Raw genomic sequence first — 16,117 nt, forward strand, 5'->3', positions numbered from 1 at the left:
GACCGAGAGGAATCTACAGAGGAAGTTCAACATCCGAAGACAACAACTGATTTTGAAAATTGATTTGCCATAAATTTAAGAGAGAATTTATTGGACCAGTATTGTAGAGTGGGAGGTAAACATCGGTTTAAGAGAAAGGAGTTGTAAATAGTTGTTGTTTAATGTTCTCTTTTGGACTTAAAGAATAAAATTGGTAATTTTTTTCTTTAAATAGTGATATTTGAGATAGTTCTTTGCCACTTGAAATTTAACAGATTACGGCGCGAGGTGAGCATTTCTGTGTCAGGTTTACATTAGCCGAAGGGATTACCCCATGTTATAACACAGGAAACAGAGTAATCAAACTGGCAGGATGTGACTAGTGGCATCCTGCAGGGATCTTTGTTGGGGCCTCCCTTATTTACAATATTCTTTCACAACTTGGATAATGGCATTAAAAAGTAAAACATCCAAATTTGGCAGTGATATCAAACTGGTCAACATTGCAGACAGTGTTGACAACAACATGAAGTTACAACAGGATATTGATAGATTAGGTGAATGGGCAAGGTTGTGGCAGATGGATTTTAATATAAACAAGTGTGAGGTTATCCAATTTGGACCAAAAAATTATAGATCTTTTTTTTAGAAGATACCAAATTAAAAATAGTGTATATCGAACAAAATTTAGGGGCACAGGTGTATAGCTCTTTAAAATGCCGTGAACAGGTGCAGAAAATGGGCAAGAAGGCTAATGGAATGCTGGGCTTCATATCTGAAGGACAGAAATAAAGGAATGCAGACAATATGCTGCAGTTATACAAAAATCTAGTTAGACTACACTTAGCGTACTGTGAGCAGATCTGGATACTCGAACTTAGAAAGGATGTTTTAGCTCTAGATAGAGTACAATGCAGGTTTACAAATAAGTTATGAAGTGAGATTAGACAAATTAGGTCTTTATTCTCTGGAATTTAGAAGGTTCAGGAGTGATCTAGTTGATGTCTTCGGGAAAAGGTTTGATAAGGTTTCCCACGGTAGGCTATTGCACAAAATACGGAGACATGGGATTGAAGGTGATTTAGCGGTTTGAATCAGAAATTGTCCAGCTGAAAGAGACAGAGGGTGGTGGTTGATGGGAAATGTTCATCCTGGAGTTCAGTTACTAGTGATGTACTGCAAGGATCCACACCTCCCCCCTTACATTCATCCATGGCACCAAAGGACACACCTTCCCCCTTACCCCCAACCAAGGCCCCAAAGGAGCCTTCCACATCCTTCAAAGTTTCACGTGCACTTCCACAAATGTCATTTATTGCATCTGTTGCTCCCGATGCCGTCTCCTTTATATTGAAGCAGAGCGCTTCAGGGAACATCTCAGTGACACCCGCACCAATCAACCCCACCCCCCGGGTGGGCGAACATTTCAACTCCCCCTCCCACTCTGCCAAAGACATGCAGGTCCTGGGCCTCCTCCACCACCACTCCCTAAAGCACTCTACAGATAATTAGCATAAGAACTTACCCCAGTTCCAAACTTCCAGCTTAGCACCATCCACATGACTTGTTTCACCTGTCAATCCTCTTTCCCACCTATCCGTTCCACCCTCCTCTCCGACCTAACACCTTTACCCCTTCCTCCATCCACCTCTTGCACTCCCAGGTACTTTCTCCCCAGTCCCATCCCTCCCATTTATCTCTCCACCCCACAGGCTTCCAGCCTCATTCCTGATGAAGGGCTCCTGCCTGAAATGTTGATTCTCCTGCTCATTGGATGCTGCCTGACTTGCTGTGCATTTCCAGCACCACTCTAATCAGGATCTGTTTTGTGTCCACTGCTGTTTGTCATTTTTATAAATGACCTAGATGAGGACATAGAAGGATGGCTTAGTAAAATTGCCGATGATACGAAGGTTGGTAGAGTTGTTGATAGTGCTGAAGGATGTTGCAGGTTACAGAGGGACATAGGTAAGATGCAGAGCTGGGCTGAGAGGTGGGAAATGGAGTTTAATGCGGTAAAATGTGAAGGAACAACAGGAATAACGAATACTGAGCTAATGGTAAGATTCTTCAGTGCAAATGAACAGAGATCTTGGTGTCCACGTGCATAGATTGATAGGGTTGTTAAGAAGGCATACGGTATGTTACCTTTTATTGGGAAAAGGATTGAGTTTCGGAGCCATGATGTTATGTTGCAGCTGTACAAAACTCTGGTGCAGCCGCACTTGGAGTATTGTGCACAGTTCTGGTCACTGCATTATAGGAAGGATCTGGAAGCATTGGAAAGGGTTCAGAGGAGATTTACCAGGAAGTTGTCTGGTATGGAAGGAAGGTCCTATCAGGAAAGGCTGAGTGATTTGAGGCTGTTTTTGTCAGAGAGAAGAAGGTTGAGGGGTGACTTAATTGAGACGTAGAAGATAATCAAAAGATTAGCTAGGATGGACAGTGAGAGCCTTTTTCCTTGGATGGTGATGGCGAGCACGAGGGGGCATAGCTTTAAATTGAGGGGTGATAGATATAGGACCGATGTTAGAGGTCATTTCTTTACTCAGAGTAGTAGGGGCTTTGGACACCCTGCCTGCAACAGTAGTAGACTCACCAACTTTAAGGGAATTTGAATAATCGATGGATAAACATATGGATGAAAATGGAATAGATTAGATGGGATTCAAATTGATTTCACAGGTCGGTGCAATATCAAGGGCCGAAGGGCCTGTACTGCGTTGTTATGTTCTATGAAATTAACAGGGAATGACAGAATCATAGAATTCCTCCCTATAGTGCGGAAAGAGCCCATTCATCCCATCGAGTCTGCACCAACTGTTCAAAGAGGATCCCATCCAGGCCTAGGCTCCTACCCCACATTTACTATGGCTAATCCACCTAGCCTGCAAATCCCTGGACACTACAAACAATTTGGCAAGACTGAGACACCTAACCTGCATATATTTGGACTGTGGGAGTAAACTGGAGCACCCGGCAGAAGTCCTGAGGTTGGATTCAAACTCTGGTCCCTAGTGCTGTGAGGCAGCAGTGCGAACCATTGAGCTACTGTACTGCCCATCTGAGTAGATAAAAATAAATTATTTTTACTGGTTGAAGATTCTAGAACCAGGGACATGTTCTAAGAATTAGGGCCATGCCCTTCAGGAGCGATGTTATGAAGCACTTCCATGCGGAAAGATTAGTGGAAGCCTTCTCAAAAGGTGATTGATGCTACTTCAATTGTTAAATTTAAGTCCGAAATTGACCCATTTTTATTAAGCCAAGGGTATCAAGGGATGTGGGCCCAAGGCAGGCATATGGAGTTACATCATGATCTTATTGAATAGTAGAATCGGCTTGAGGGGCTGATTGAGTCAAGATTAGAGTGGTGCTGGAAAAAACACAGCAGGTCAGACAGCATTCAAGACAGAAACATTGATTTTCCCGCTCCTCTTACATCATGATCTTATTGAATAGTAGAATCGGCTTGAGGGGCTGATTGAGTCAAGATTAGAGTGGTGCTGGAAAAAACACAGCAGGCAGGCAACATTCAAGACAGAAACATTGATTTTCCCGCTCCTCAAATGATGCCTGACCTGTTGTGTTTTTCTAGCACCACTCTAATGCTGACTCTAATTTCCAGCATCTGCAGTACCCACTTCTGCCTTGAGGGGCTGAATGGCCTACCACTGTTCCTATGTTCCGAAATATATTGAGCAAGATTGCAAAATTATTATTGAAATATAGCTTTAAAATTTCATTGAAAATCTTGATCAAATGACACGTTCCTACAATATTTACTCTGTGTAATGTTTTCCGGTAGATTTCGACAAGGTTCCTAATGGGAGACTCATTAGCAAGGTTAGATCTCACGGAATACAGGGAGAACTAGTCATTTGGATACAGAACTGGCTCAAAGGTAGAGACAGAGGGTGGTGGTGGAGGGTTGTTTTTCAGACTGGAGGCCTGTGACCAGTGGAGTGCCACAAGGATCGGTGCGGGGTCCTCTACTTTTTGTCATTTACATAAATGATTTGGATGCGAGCATAAGAGGTACAGTTAATAAGTTTGCAGATGACACCAAAATTGGAGGTTATCTCAGATTACACCAGGATCTTGACCAGATGGGCCAGTGGGCTGAGAAGTGGCAGATGGAACTTAATTCAGATAAATGCGAGGTGCTGCATTTTGGGAAAGCAAATCTTAGCATGACTTCTACACTTAATGGTAAGGGAGTGTTGCTGAACAAAGAGACCTTGGAGTGCAGGTTCATAGCTCCTTGAAAGTGGAGTTGCATGTAGATCGGATAATGAAGAAGGCTTTTGGTATGCTTTCCTTCATTGGTCAGAGTATTGAGTACAGGAGTTGGGAGGTCATGTTGCGGCTATACAGGACATTGGTTAGGCCACTGTTGGAATATTGCGTGCAATTCTGGTCTCCTTCCTATCGGAAAGATGTTGTGAAACTTGAAAAGGTTCAGAAAAGATTTACAAGGATGTTGCCAGGGTTGGAGGATTTGAACTATAGAGAGAGGCTGAACAGGCTGGGGCTGTTTTGACTGTAGCATCGGAGGCTGAGGGGTGACCTTATAGAGGTTTACAAAATTATGAGGAGCATGGATCGGGTAAATAGGCAAAGTCTTTTCCCTGGGGCCGGGGAGTCCAGAACTATAGGACATAGGTTTAGGGTGAGAGGGGAAAGATATAAAAGAGACCTACGTGGCAACGTTTTCTCGCAGAGGGTGGTACGTGTATAGAATGAGCTGCCAGAGGTTGTGGTGGAGGCTGGTACAATTGCAACATTTAAAGAGGCATTTGGATGGGTGTATGAATAGGAAGGATTTGAAGGGATATGGGCTGGGTGCTGGCAGGTGGGACTAGACTGGGTTGGGATATCTGGTCGGCATGGACGGGTTGGACCGAAGGGTCTGTTTCTGTGCTGTACATCTCTATGACTTTATGTTGTCATGTTCTACCTGCTTTTGATGTTTCTGATGGCCATTAACTGTGTGTGTGCTGGCACGGTAGATGCTTTTTGGAGCTGTTAAAGTCCTCATAATATCCAGCACAAGGTTACTAACAAATCCAATTTCTTTTTCAATACTTCTGTAACAGTCTCAGCTGTGATTGCCCAATAGTTGTATTTCAGATTAATTACTCTACTGATGGTCAAAAGGAACGTCGTTGTACAGCGCAACAGAGAAACATTGAACGGACATACAAACAGAAAATAAAAGGGATTTTGTAGCACAGTGGTTATGTCCTAATCTTTGAGCCAGGAGGCTCTGGTTCAGAACCCACCTTCTCCAGGGATATATAATAACATTACTGAACAGGTTGATCAGAAAATACCAAATTTTGGCAATGTGGCTATCAGCATCTGAGAGATGACAAATTAGGATCTTTCGTTGAGAACATTGTTTGAAGTCAAGGAAATGCTGCAGCTGACATCTTGGTCTTTACTGATACCTGCTGCGTATTCCAAAGATTCTCTTTCTTCTTTTTCAAATTTCAAACATTTTCAGTTTTCCTATAGTATGTGGAATCATGCTCTGGACATAGCGTTTGTTTTTAACATATTTCTGCTTGATGATTTTTACCTTTGTTAGAGTTAGATGCATAGAATTTCTGGTACATTCATTGCTGAGCAAGTACTTTAATAATGACAAGGTTATTATTTCCTGTCAGTCCTTAAGAAGTAAAGTTCTCATTCTAAAGCCCAGGTTTATACAATTTTGTTTAGAAGGAGGAGGACAGCATTCTTGTATCCCTGCGCTCTGAGCCACTGGTCACTGCTATGCCTTGTGTAGAAGTCCTTTCTTATTCTCTGTCTTGTTCTTCACCTCTGCAGTTACCTGATTGCTTACTAGGCCATTGTTGCAGGCCTCAATGTAGGATTCTTTGCTTCAATTTTATGGCAGTCTGTGCCTCAATTTCTAACATTACCCAAACAGCAAACAAAATTGGCTTCTATTTCATCTTATCTCAGTACTTAGCCTTTCTTCCTTCGCTCTCCATTTCAACCTTTTTCCTCTCCTCGCTCCCCACTTCCTTCTCTCTTTCTTTGCCGACTCTCTCATGATATCCCTAACTTCATCACTTCCTGCAATCTGTTTTCTGTAACCCAGTGAGTGATCTATCTTGTTTTCTGAAACTCACCAACTGTAATCGGTTCTTTCCTCTACAGTGTAGAAACAGGCCATTTGGCCCAAAATGTTCATACTGCCCCACCGAAGAGTAATTCACCCAGATCCATTTCCCTCTGAGTGATGCACCTAACATGATGGGCAAGTTAGCATGGCCAATTCACCTGACCTGCACACCTTTGGACTGTGGGAGGAAACGGGATCACCCGGAGGAAACCCACACAGACATAGGGAGAATGTGCAAACTCCACACAGACAGTCGCCCGAGGCTGGAATCGAACCCAGGGTCCCTGGCGCTGTGAGGCAGCAATGCTAACCACTGAGCCACCATGCCGCTGCTAGTATGCTAATTGCCATTTGTGTGTTACTGTTAACTGTTTGTGATCAGATGTTCTGTAAAACAGTGATCTTTTACTCTCATAAAATATAGCGTAATGCATTGCTGTCACAGTACATCATTGCTTGCAATCTGCCAGTCTCACTATAACTCACTACCACTGATGTGTTATCCCCTTTGTCGCTGACTACCATTTAATTTAACTATAATCCTGTCATTTTACCTTCTCTTTAATATTCTGCTGTAATTTGTTATCTTCATTGTGTTTCACGTATAACTCAACTTTGGCAAAGATCAAACTAAATTAGCCTTTTAATTTGTGTACTGGAATCAGAATAAATGAGCAGGTGATGCAATCATGCAGTAACAATACTTGCTATGTTTATATTATATTTATATTATAGGATATTTGGACTCATTCAGAAGCAGAATTAGAATAAAGCATCAATATCCTCAATTAATGTCTAACTCTCCATTAAACCCAAAGCTACAATATACAAAACAATAAGATCATAAGAAATAGGAAGAGGAGTACACCCTTTAGTCCCTCGATTCATGGCTGATCCAACTTCCTTCTCGTCCACTTTCCTGCATATTCCCCATAACTCTTGATTCTCTTACTGAACACAAATCTATCTATTTCAGCCATAGATATACAAAAGGACTGTACATACTGTGGCTCGATGGCTCAGTGGTTAGCACTGATCCCTCACAGCACCAGGGACTCAGGTTCAATTTCAGATTCGGGTGACTGTCTGTGTGGAGTTTGCAGGTTCTCCCCGTGTCTGTGTGGGTTTCCTCCGGGTGCTCCAGTTTCCTCCCACAATCCAAAGATGTGCGGGTTAGGTGAATTAGCCATGCTAAATTGCCCATAGTGTTCAGGGATATGTAGGCTAGGTGCATTAGTCAGAGGTAAATATAGAGTAGGGGAATGGTTCTGGGTGGATTACTCTTCGGAGGGTTGATGTGGACTTGTTGAGCTGAAGCCTGCTTCCACACACTGTAGGGATTCTAATTCTAAATTCTCTCCATGCAAGGAGTGCCAAGGATTCGCAATCCTCTGCTCATCTCAGTCTTAAATCCAGTGTCCCTGTATTCTGAGACTGTGCCCTCTGGTCCTTGACTCTCTGAAGGAAAACATCCTCTAAATATTTATCCTGTCAAGCCCCATAAGAATCATATATCTTCCAATGAGATTAACTCTCCTTCATCTAAATTCTAATGAGTAGAGTCCCAACCAGGATGGCTCTGCTCATAAGACGGTCCTTCCATACCAGGGATCATCGTCGTGAAGCTTCTATGACTACCTCAAATGAAAAGATGTCTTTGCTTAAATAAGGGGACCAAAATTGCTCATATTACTTCAGATGTGATCACACTAGTACCTTGCACTGTTGCAGTAAGACTTCCTTCACTTATACTCCAGCTCCCATGAAATAAGGGCCTACATTCCATTAGCCTTCCTGATTCTCTGCTGCACCTGTGTGCTCGCTTTATGTGTTTAATGCACAAGTACCCCAAGTCACTTTGTGTTGCAGTTTTCTGCAGCTTTTCTCCATTTAAATACTATTCTGTTCTGTCTTCCAAAATGAACAACTTCACATTTTCCCAAATTATATTCCATTTCCTCCGTTATTCTAGTTAGTTGAGTATCCTTTCATGACAGGTTTAAAACTGTTCTTTCTCTTTTTCAGTGTTCTTTTCCAACTCTCTTTGGTTCCAATCTAACCCCTGCAGCCACCTCCTTTCCCTCTCCTCTTTTTCATTCCCTCAACGTGGAGACTTCCCTGTTCATCCTTTCCCTGTTCACCCCTTCTCTGTTCACAAATTAACCTATCAGCAGCAAATGCAAGAGAAGAACATTTGTGATTGGAAGAGCATGAAAGAGACAGAATGTTAAATGGAAGTGCAGTTCCTCACTGACTCATTCAAGCATGTCTGATCCTGAGGGGACTTGAACAGGTGGATGTTGAAACAATATTTTGTCTTGTGAGCGAATCTAGAACTAGAGGTCTTAGTTTAGAAATAAAGGTTGGTTAATTATGCCTTGTGTTTTTTTTTAGGAGTAGTTCTTAGTTGTCTTGATTTAGTTGTTTTAAAGGTTATTTTGAAATTTATGTGAATTGTTTACGGTCTCTACTCAATGTTTTTTGAGTGGGGTTCTTCCTCCTGGGGGAGTCTTGGACTTTCTTGAACAATCATGGCTAGTCATTCGCTAAATGTCAAGGGGAGTGACTTGCCAATTAAAAGGAAAAAGATACGACCAAGTCTTAAAAAAGAGAGGGTTGATGTAGCCCTTTTACAGGAGACACATCTACCTGATAAGGAGCATTCGAAACTGCAGCAGGGAGGATTTGGTCAGGTGTTCGTTTCATCTTTTAGTTCAAAAAGTAGAGGAGTGGCCATTCTTATCCGGAAGAATCTTCCATTCCAAATGCTAAGCCAGATAAGAGATGAGTCTGGACGGTTTATAATACTTAAAGCTCTAATATATGGAAAGGAGTATGGGATTTTGAATGTATATTGCCCCCGGCACATCCTTTTAAATATGTAACAGATGCAGTCTCCAAGTTGATGGCTCTCGGGGTGCGTCACGTAATTATGGAGGAGATTTTAATTGTATAACCGACCCCGAGGTGGACAGGTTACCTAGCAGCTCGGCAGGTATATCTCTGAGATCTAGGCAGTTGGCTGATCTGAATAGCAAGTTGGGATTGGTAGATGTGTGAAGGTGTCTTCACCCTGAGGGTAGAGATTTTACTTTTTATTCTAACCCGCACAAGTGTCATACCAGAATCGGCATGTTTTATTGTCCCCTCGACCTTTCTGAATTCGATATTGTCTTGTAAAGTAGGGAATATAACTATTTCTGATCACGCAGCAGTGTATATGGAGGTCAAGACTAGTGATGACAAGATGGGTTCCTGGCATTGGAATATGGACCCTTTCCTGTTAAAGGATAGTAAGTTCATAGAATATTTCTCGCAGGAATTTAAAACTTTCTGTGGTATCAACTGAGGTACGGCCAATAACCCATCGGTGATGTGGGAGACTGCTGAGGCATATGCACGTGGCTTGGTTATCTCATATTCTGTGACCCGAAAAAGACAAAAGGCAGAACAACGGCATCTGCTTGAGGCTCGCCAGTGTATGTTGATAGACCGTCCATTACTAAATTACAGCAGATTACAGCCCTCAGGGCTACTTTGAATACCGCACTTACTCAAACAGCAAAGAGAGAGATGCAAAGATTATTTGAGCACGGCAATAAGCTGTGCAGGTATCTAGCATACCTTGCCAGAAAGAAAAAGACTCCCCAATCCATTACATGTATTAGAGAAGGTGCTGGCGCCCTGACTTGTGATCCTAAAAAGATCAATGCAGCTTTTAGAAAGTTCTACTCTGAGTTGTATAAGTCATAGCACCGTGAGGCTGGAGCACGGAAGATAGAGTCTTTTTTAAAAAAAATCTGTTCCTCTCGGGCTTAACCTCGCAGCAGGTGTCACTTTTGAATGCCCCCCCCGGCCAACCCAGGAAGTGCAGGAGGCGGTGAGGCATCTCCAGAGCAGGAAAGCGCCCGGACCAGACGGATTTCGGGCTGAGTTCTAGAAAGAGTTTACAGACAAATTAGCCAGACCATTTATAGATTCTTTTAATTATTCACATCGTCAGGGTAGTCTCCTGCCTTCCCTGAGAGAAGCAAATATCTCTCTCTCATTCTTAAGAAAGGAAAAGCCCCAGATGACTGTACTTCATACAGACCAATATCCTTATTGAACGTGGACTTCAAAATTCTCTCAAAAATGTTGGCATTAAGACTAGAGAGGGTTTTACCATTTATTATAAAAGAGGATCAGACATGGTTTAATAAGAGTCCCAGATCTACTAATAATATCAGAAGAGTGTTAAACATGGTACAAGTCTGCCAGCAGGGAGCGATACCAGGATTAGTCGTCTCCCTAGATGCAGAGAAGGCATTCGATTGGGTGGAATGGCCATATCTTTTTTATGCTATGGAACGGTTTGGCATTGGAGAGGCCTTTACCAAGTGGGTCACAATATTATATAACGACCTGTAAGTAGCGGCGATTACCAATGGCATAAGATCGGATAGCTTTAGTTGCGGAGGTTGTCGTCAAGAATGTCTTCTCTCACCACTACTATTTACACAGTGATTGAACCGCTGGCAGAAGCTATCTGAACTAACCCTAATATAACGGCCCCGGAGGTAGGATCGGGTAAGCATAAAATCACTCTCTATACAGATATGTCCTTCTTTTCTTAAATGATCCATCGATATCTGTGCCCCGCTTAATTCAAGTGGTAACGTATTTGGTATGTTCTCAGATTACAAAATTAACTTCATGAAATCAGAGGCCATACTGCTAGGAGGTTTTACCAGCATATCCAATTTTGCGGATGGATCCCACTTCCCCTTTCGGTGGTCACTGGGAGGTTTTCTCTATTTAGGCATTTTTATTACCCTGGTATTTGGTCAGCTATACAAAGCTAATTAGATGCACTTATTAGAGAAAATAAGGCAGGACCTCCAACGCTGGGAAGATCTCCCGTTATCCTGGCTAGGAAGAATAACTTTGGTCAAGATAAATATTCTACCTTGCCTATTATACCCCACGAGAACGCTTCCTTTGATGTTGCTGAGACAGGTGCTGTGTAAGCTTTATGGTTGACTTGGTTCCTTTATTTGGAATCATAGACGGCACCATCCAACTTGTCCAGATCACACTGGAGCATTTCTGTATCCTCCTCAGAATTCACCCTCCCGCCTAGCTTTATGTCTACAAACTTTATGTCTACGATTAATTCCTTCATATAAATTTCATGTGGCTAATTGGGTCTCTTGTGATTCACAATCAATTTGATTGGATATCGAGGCTTCCCAAGCAAAATGATCCCGCATCAATCTATTATTTATGGATGAGTTATTACGAATCATTGTAAAAACCCAATTGTACTGAACACAATCAAAGCTTGGAGGATGATGTGACAGGATGAGGGTAATTTACAGAAAACCTTCCCTTTTACTCCTATAGTGGGAATATTGGGATTTCAGCCAGGCTTGACTGACACTGGATTTAAAATTTGTGAGTCGTGAGGCATCTCCTGTTTGGGAGATCTGTTCAATGGGGAGTTCATGATGTCCTTCGAGCAGAGGTGTCAGAAGTTCCGGTTGCCTAGCAAGGACCTTTTTCGATATTTTCAAGTACGAGACTTCATACAAAAAAAAACACATTGATGACAAATCCTTACAAATCAGATATGGAAACGAGAGTGCGTCGGTTGATGGGTGCACCCTCAGTCAGTACTCTCTACCACTCGCTAGGTAATAAGGTATCAAAGGACATGGAACAGTTATAGGGATGGAAATCTCAGATGTGGGGAGATATCTGGGAAAATGCCAGGAAGATCTCTATCTGTAATAGAACTCAGGCTATTCAATTGAAGCTACTTCACAGGGGTCATATGGCATCAGAGTGGCTTGCAAAGTTCAAGGCAAGAGCATCCCCAATGTGCCCTTATTTTTATACATAGAGTCTTCTTTCTTATATCTTATTTTGTGTTTTGGTAGTTTGTGGAGTAGTTTAGTAGTTATTTTTCTTAATTTTATATTGATGCTGTTATTATACTGTAAAGTGGTTACACTATATTAATTTTGTAATTGTGTAAAAAAAGAACTCAAATCTTTTTCTTTTACAAAAAAAAAGAGATGGTTCATTTATGGCAGAGATGAGGAAACATTTTTTCTCAAAGTTGTGAGCCTTTGGAATTCCCTTCCACAAAAGACAGTGGATTAAAAATCTTTAAATATTTTTAAGATGGAAGTAGATAGAACATAAGAACTAGGAACAAGAGTGGACAATTCAGCCTCTTCATCCAGCTCCTCCATTACATCATGGCTGATCTCACATTAGCCTCAACTCCACTTTCCTGCCTGCGCTCCATAACCCTTCAACCCATGATAAATTAAAAATCGTCCATCTCCTTCCTAAGTTTATTCAGTGCCTCTCTGGGTTGTAAATTCCACAATTTCTAAACCCTTTTGAGAGAAGTAATTTTTTTCTCATCTCTGTTTTCAATGTGCTTTCCTTTATCCTAAGACTATGGCCCCTCAATCCAGATTGTTCACGAGGAAACATCCTCTCTATGTCTCCTTTGTTAATTCCCTTTAGCATTTAATATATCAAAAATAGATCTCTTATCGTCCTAAATTCCAGAGAATATACACCTAAACTGCTCAATCTCTTTTCATAAGACACACCCCTCATCTCTGGAATCAATCTAATGAACCTCCTCTGAACTACATTCAATGCAACGATATCAAATAAGGGGACCAAGATTCTACACAGTACTCTGGGTATGGTCTCACTAATGCCTTGTACAGTTGTAGCAACAGTTCCTTATCTTTATTCTCTATTCCTTTAGCGATAAATGCCAAAATTCCATTTTCCTTCCTTATTACCTGGTGTATCTGCGCAATGGATTTCTGCAATTCATGCACGAGGGTACCTAGATCCCTTTGTATCAAAGCACTTGGAAGTTCCTGTCCATGTGGATTTGCTTTTCTATTCCTTTGACCAAAATGGATAACCTCACGCTAATCAATATTAATTTTGGCCCATTCACCTAACCTATCCATATCCATTTGTAAATTTCTTATTTCTTCATTATAACATACTTTCTCGCTTATTTTAGTCACCTGAAAATGTGGTCATAGTATCTTATGTCTTTGCATCCAAATCATTAACATAGATTGTAAATAATTTGGGCCAAAAGATTGAACCTTGGGGCACCCCACCAATTATATCCTGCCAAGCAGAAAAAGGATCCACTTTTCCTGACTCTGTGCTTTCTGTTGGTTAGCCAATCTTCTACTGAAGCTAATATACTGCTCCTACCCCCATGTGATCTAACACTGTGTATTAATCTTTTGTGCAGCTTTTTTCAAATGTCTTCTGCAAGTCCAGATATACTTTATCTGCAGGATCCCCATTATCCATATTGATTGTTACATCTTCAAAGAACTCTAGCATATTTGTCATTCTTGATTACCAAAGTGATGAAAGATTATTAGGGATGTCCAGGAATGTAGAGTTCAGGTTAAAATGAGATAAGCCATGATCTTATTGAATGGCAGAGCGGGTTCGAAGGGTTGAATGATCTTCTTTTATTCTTCTTTTTATGTCAAATTCTGTCTCTCTCAGAAGGGGATTACCTTCTGGCTGGTCACTGAGGACAGACTGATGCAGTGCTGGATTACCTGAATCCACAGGTCCCAATGATCAGTACTGCATGATCATCTCTCTCCTGGGCCATACGTAACACCATTCAGTTGTATAAGTCGTTGCTGGTGAGGTGCAAGGCCATGAGTGCTCACTATTTAATGTTTAGAGGTGACAATTAAAATCCCCTGTCAACATCGCACACATCTCATACTTCTTATGAGTTTGGAGAAATTGTCATATGATATGTGAATATATTGTGGATAAATGATCCATGTTATGAATTTTCCTTGACTAAAGGGTGGCAAAAAATGGTGAAATCATTACCAAAAGGAGTAATTATGGCATTTAGCATAGATACAATTAGAGGGAAGCTAAGTAAGTTAAATTTCTTCGAAGGAAACCGAAGGAAATGCAGTTACACAAAGAGCGAGAAGGCACATGTGATACATAAACATAGAGTAGTTGGCTGTCTCTATGCTGTAAATTCAATACATATGTTATCCTTTCTGACTGTACACATTATAAATCATTGCCAGTTATTTATTATAATTTAAAATACAGAACATATCCAAAAATATTGTTTATTCTATTGTTTTGAACCAGATAGTCCATGTATATTGCATAGGCGAGGGGCCAGTGGTCCATCTCAATTCCACAAAGATTGACTGGGGAAAAATCAAGGTACTAACTGATGTTCCCAAGACCATCTGCCTGTCTAATGAATCACTTATCCCAGCCAGAGTCACAGCCAAAATGGTAAGTCATTTGCAGTAATTAAAAAAGGAAATATGCTCAGTAAAGATGATTAATTGCTTCACAGATGGGATTGCTTGCACATCTGCCATGCTCTTAGCTCTTCTTCCTTTTTTATAAATTTACCCTCAGAGTGTACGCTGCACAGCTTGATAGGATCTATGCAGTATCTGTGTATTCTGTTCAATGCAATCCTTAGCTGTCTTTCATGTTTCTTCAAAACAACAACCAAATTTTAATAGTTGTAACAGATCCAAATTCTTGGTCTGCTTTGATTCACTTTAAAAAATGTTCTACCAGTTTTTTCAAAGTGCTGCTTAAGGTTATTTATGCTTTAGGTACAGTCCAGGAACTGAGTCCAAGTTGGCTCAAATCATTTAATTTGATACATGAAATGCTGGTAGCAAGAGTTTCAGCCCAGACAAGATTCTGCTCAGGCCTAAGGTGGAAAAGCTTTTTGATAATCTATCTAACACCATGCAAGAGAGGCTGTGGTGTCACAGGCTAGTAATTTCCACAAGGGAAAGCTAACTTGGGGACTTAATAGCTTGTGGAAATTAAGTTATTTTGTGATTTCATTTATATTATTAAGTTATTTTCTGGAATATGAAATTTGCCATCAGTGATGGTTACCATGACGATGATCATCAATAGTAAAATCCATTTGGTTCAATAATGTCCTTTAGGCAAAGAAATCTGCCATCCTTATATCATTGCACTGACAGTGACTGCAGATCCACAGGAAAATGGATCACTCCTAACTGTGTTCTGCAATGGCCTAGTATTTATCAACATTATATTTCTGCTGCCATGCATTTGCCCACTCATCCAACTTGTCCAGATCACTTTGGAGCATCTCTGCATCCTCCTTAGAATTCACCCTAGGTTTATGTCTACAAACTTTATGTCTATGATTAATTCCTTCATATACGTTATTAATATATATTGTGATATGGACAATAAATGCTTGTGACACCCACTTCCCATGCAGGTCCAGAATTGTTTTAGTGTTTGCATTGAGGTTTTATTGAGAGACAGAACTTATGTAATTGAATTAGAGTGAAGTTCATAAATTGTATCCAGAGATTATTTCTTCCTTTGGCTAATCTTGTTATGATTTGACAGAGTCTGAAGAAATGTCTGAGACCTATCAGACATGAGGGATCTGGTGATGAATATATTCAAGAGGAGCTAATTAGATGTGAATTCCTCTCTCTCTCTTTCCCTCACCTTTGCTGTTATTGCATTGTCTTCAATGGGTTCTGCAAATAAATTGAATGATGAGAAACACAGGTGATTTACTGGTGGTGGTTAAATAAAAAATTGAATGTGAATTGGTAACTGAAAAAGGCAGTGTTTGGTGACTGAGTATATGTGCTCACATGACAATGTTGCACAGTACCAGGCCCTGTGTGTCATTGCATCACGCCCAAGGGTCTGCATTTACAAGATGGGAATTGAATTGAGAAGTGAGAGAATAGGCGGTGGCTGGGGTAGAGAAAAAAGAACAGACTCTTTTCTCTACCCCAGGGAGTGATTATGTCCATGAGGGGGAAGAATGGGGTCCTGCCTGATCTCCCCCTACTGGTAATCAATGGAGGTGAGTTTTATAGTGTGTCTAAAAGGACACGTGATACATTGGTAGTTTCCTTCCTTTGAGCCAAGAGGGCCAGG

At 41.1% G+C, this 16,117-nt stretch overlaps 1 protein-coding gene across 2 annotated transcripts in view; it reads left to right on the forward strand.

Moving 5' to 3' along the window:
• Nucleotides 1–16,117, forward strand: part of hydin (HYDIN axonemal central pair apparatus protein) — a 915,145-nt gene that overhangs the window by 405,911 nt on the left and 493,117 nt on the right. For both annotated transcript variants that reach the window (XM_043707374.1, XM_043707375.1), the window contains one exon: nucleotides 14,294–14,446. In XM_043707374.1, coding sequence (XP_043563309.1) covers nucleotides 14,294–14,446 — 153 coding nt within the window. The remainder of the gene's footprint in view (nucleotides 1–14,293; nucleotides 14,447–16,117) is intronic.

This window comes from Chiloscyllium plagiosum, chromosome 17, assembly GCF_004010195.1.
Source record: "Chiloscyllium plagiosum isolate BGI_BamShark_2017 chromosome 17, ASM401019v2, whole genome shotgun sequence".
Taxonomy (NCBI): domain Eukaryota; kingdom Metazoa; phylum Chordata; class Chondrichthyes; order Orectolobiformes; family Hemiscylliidae; genus Chiloscyllium; species Chiloscyllium plagiosum.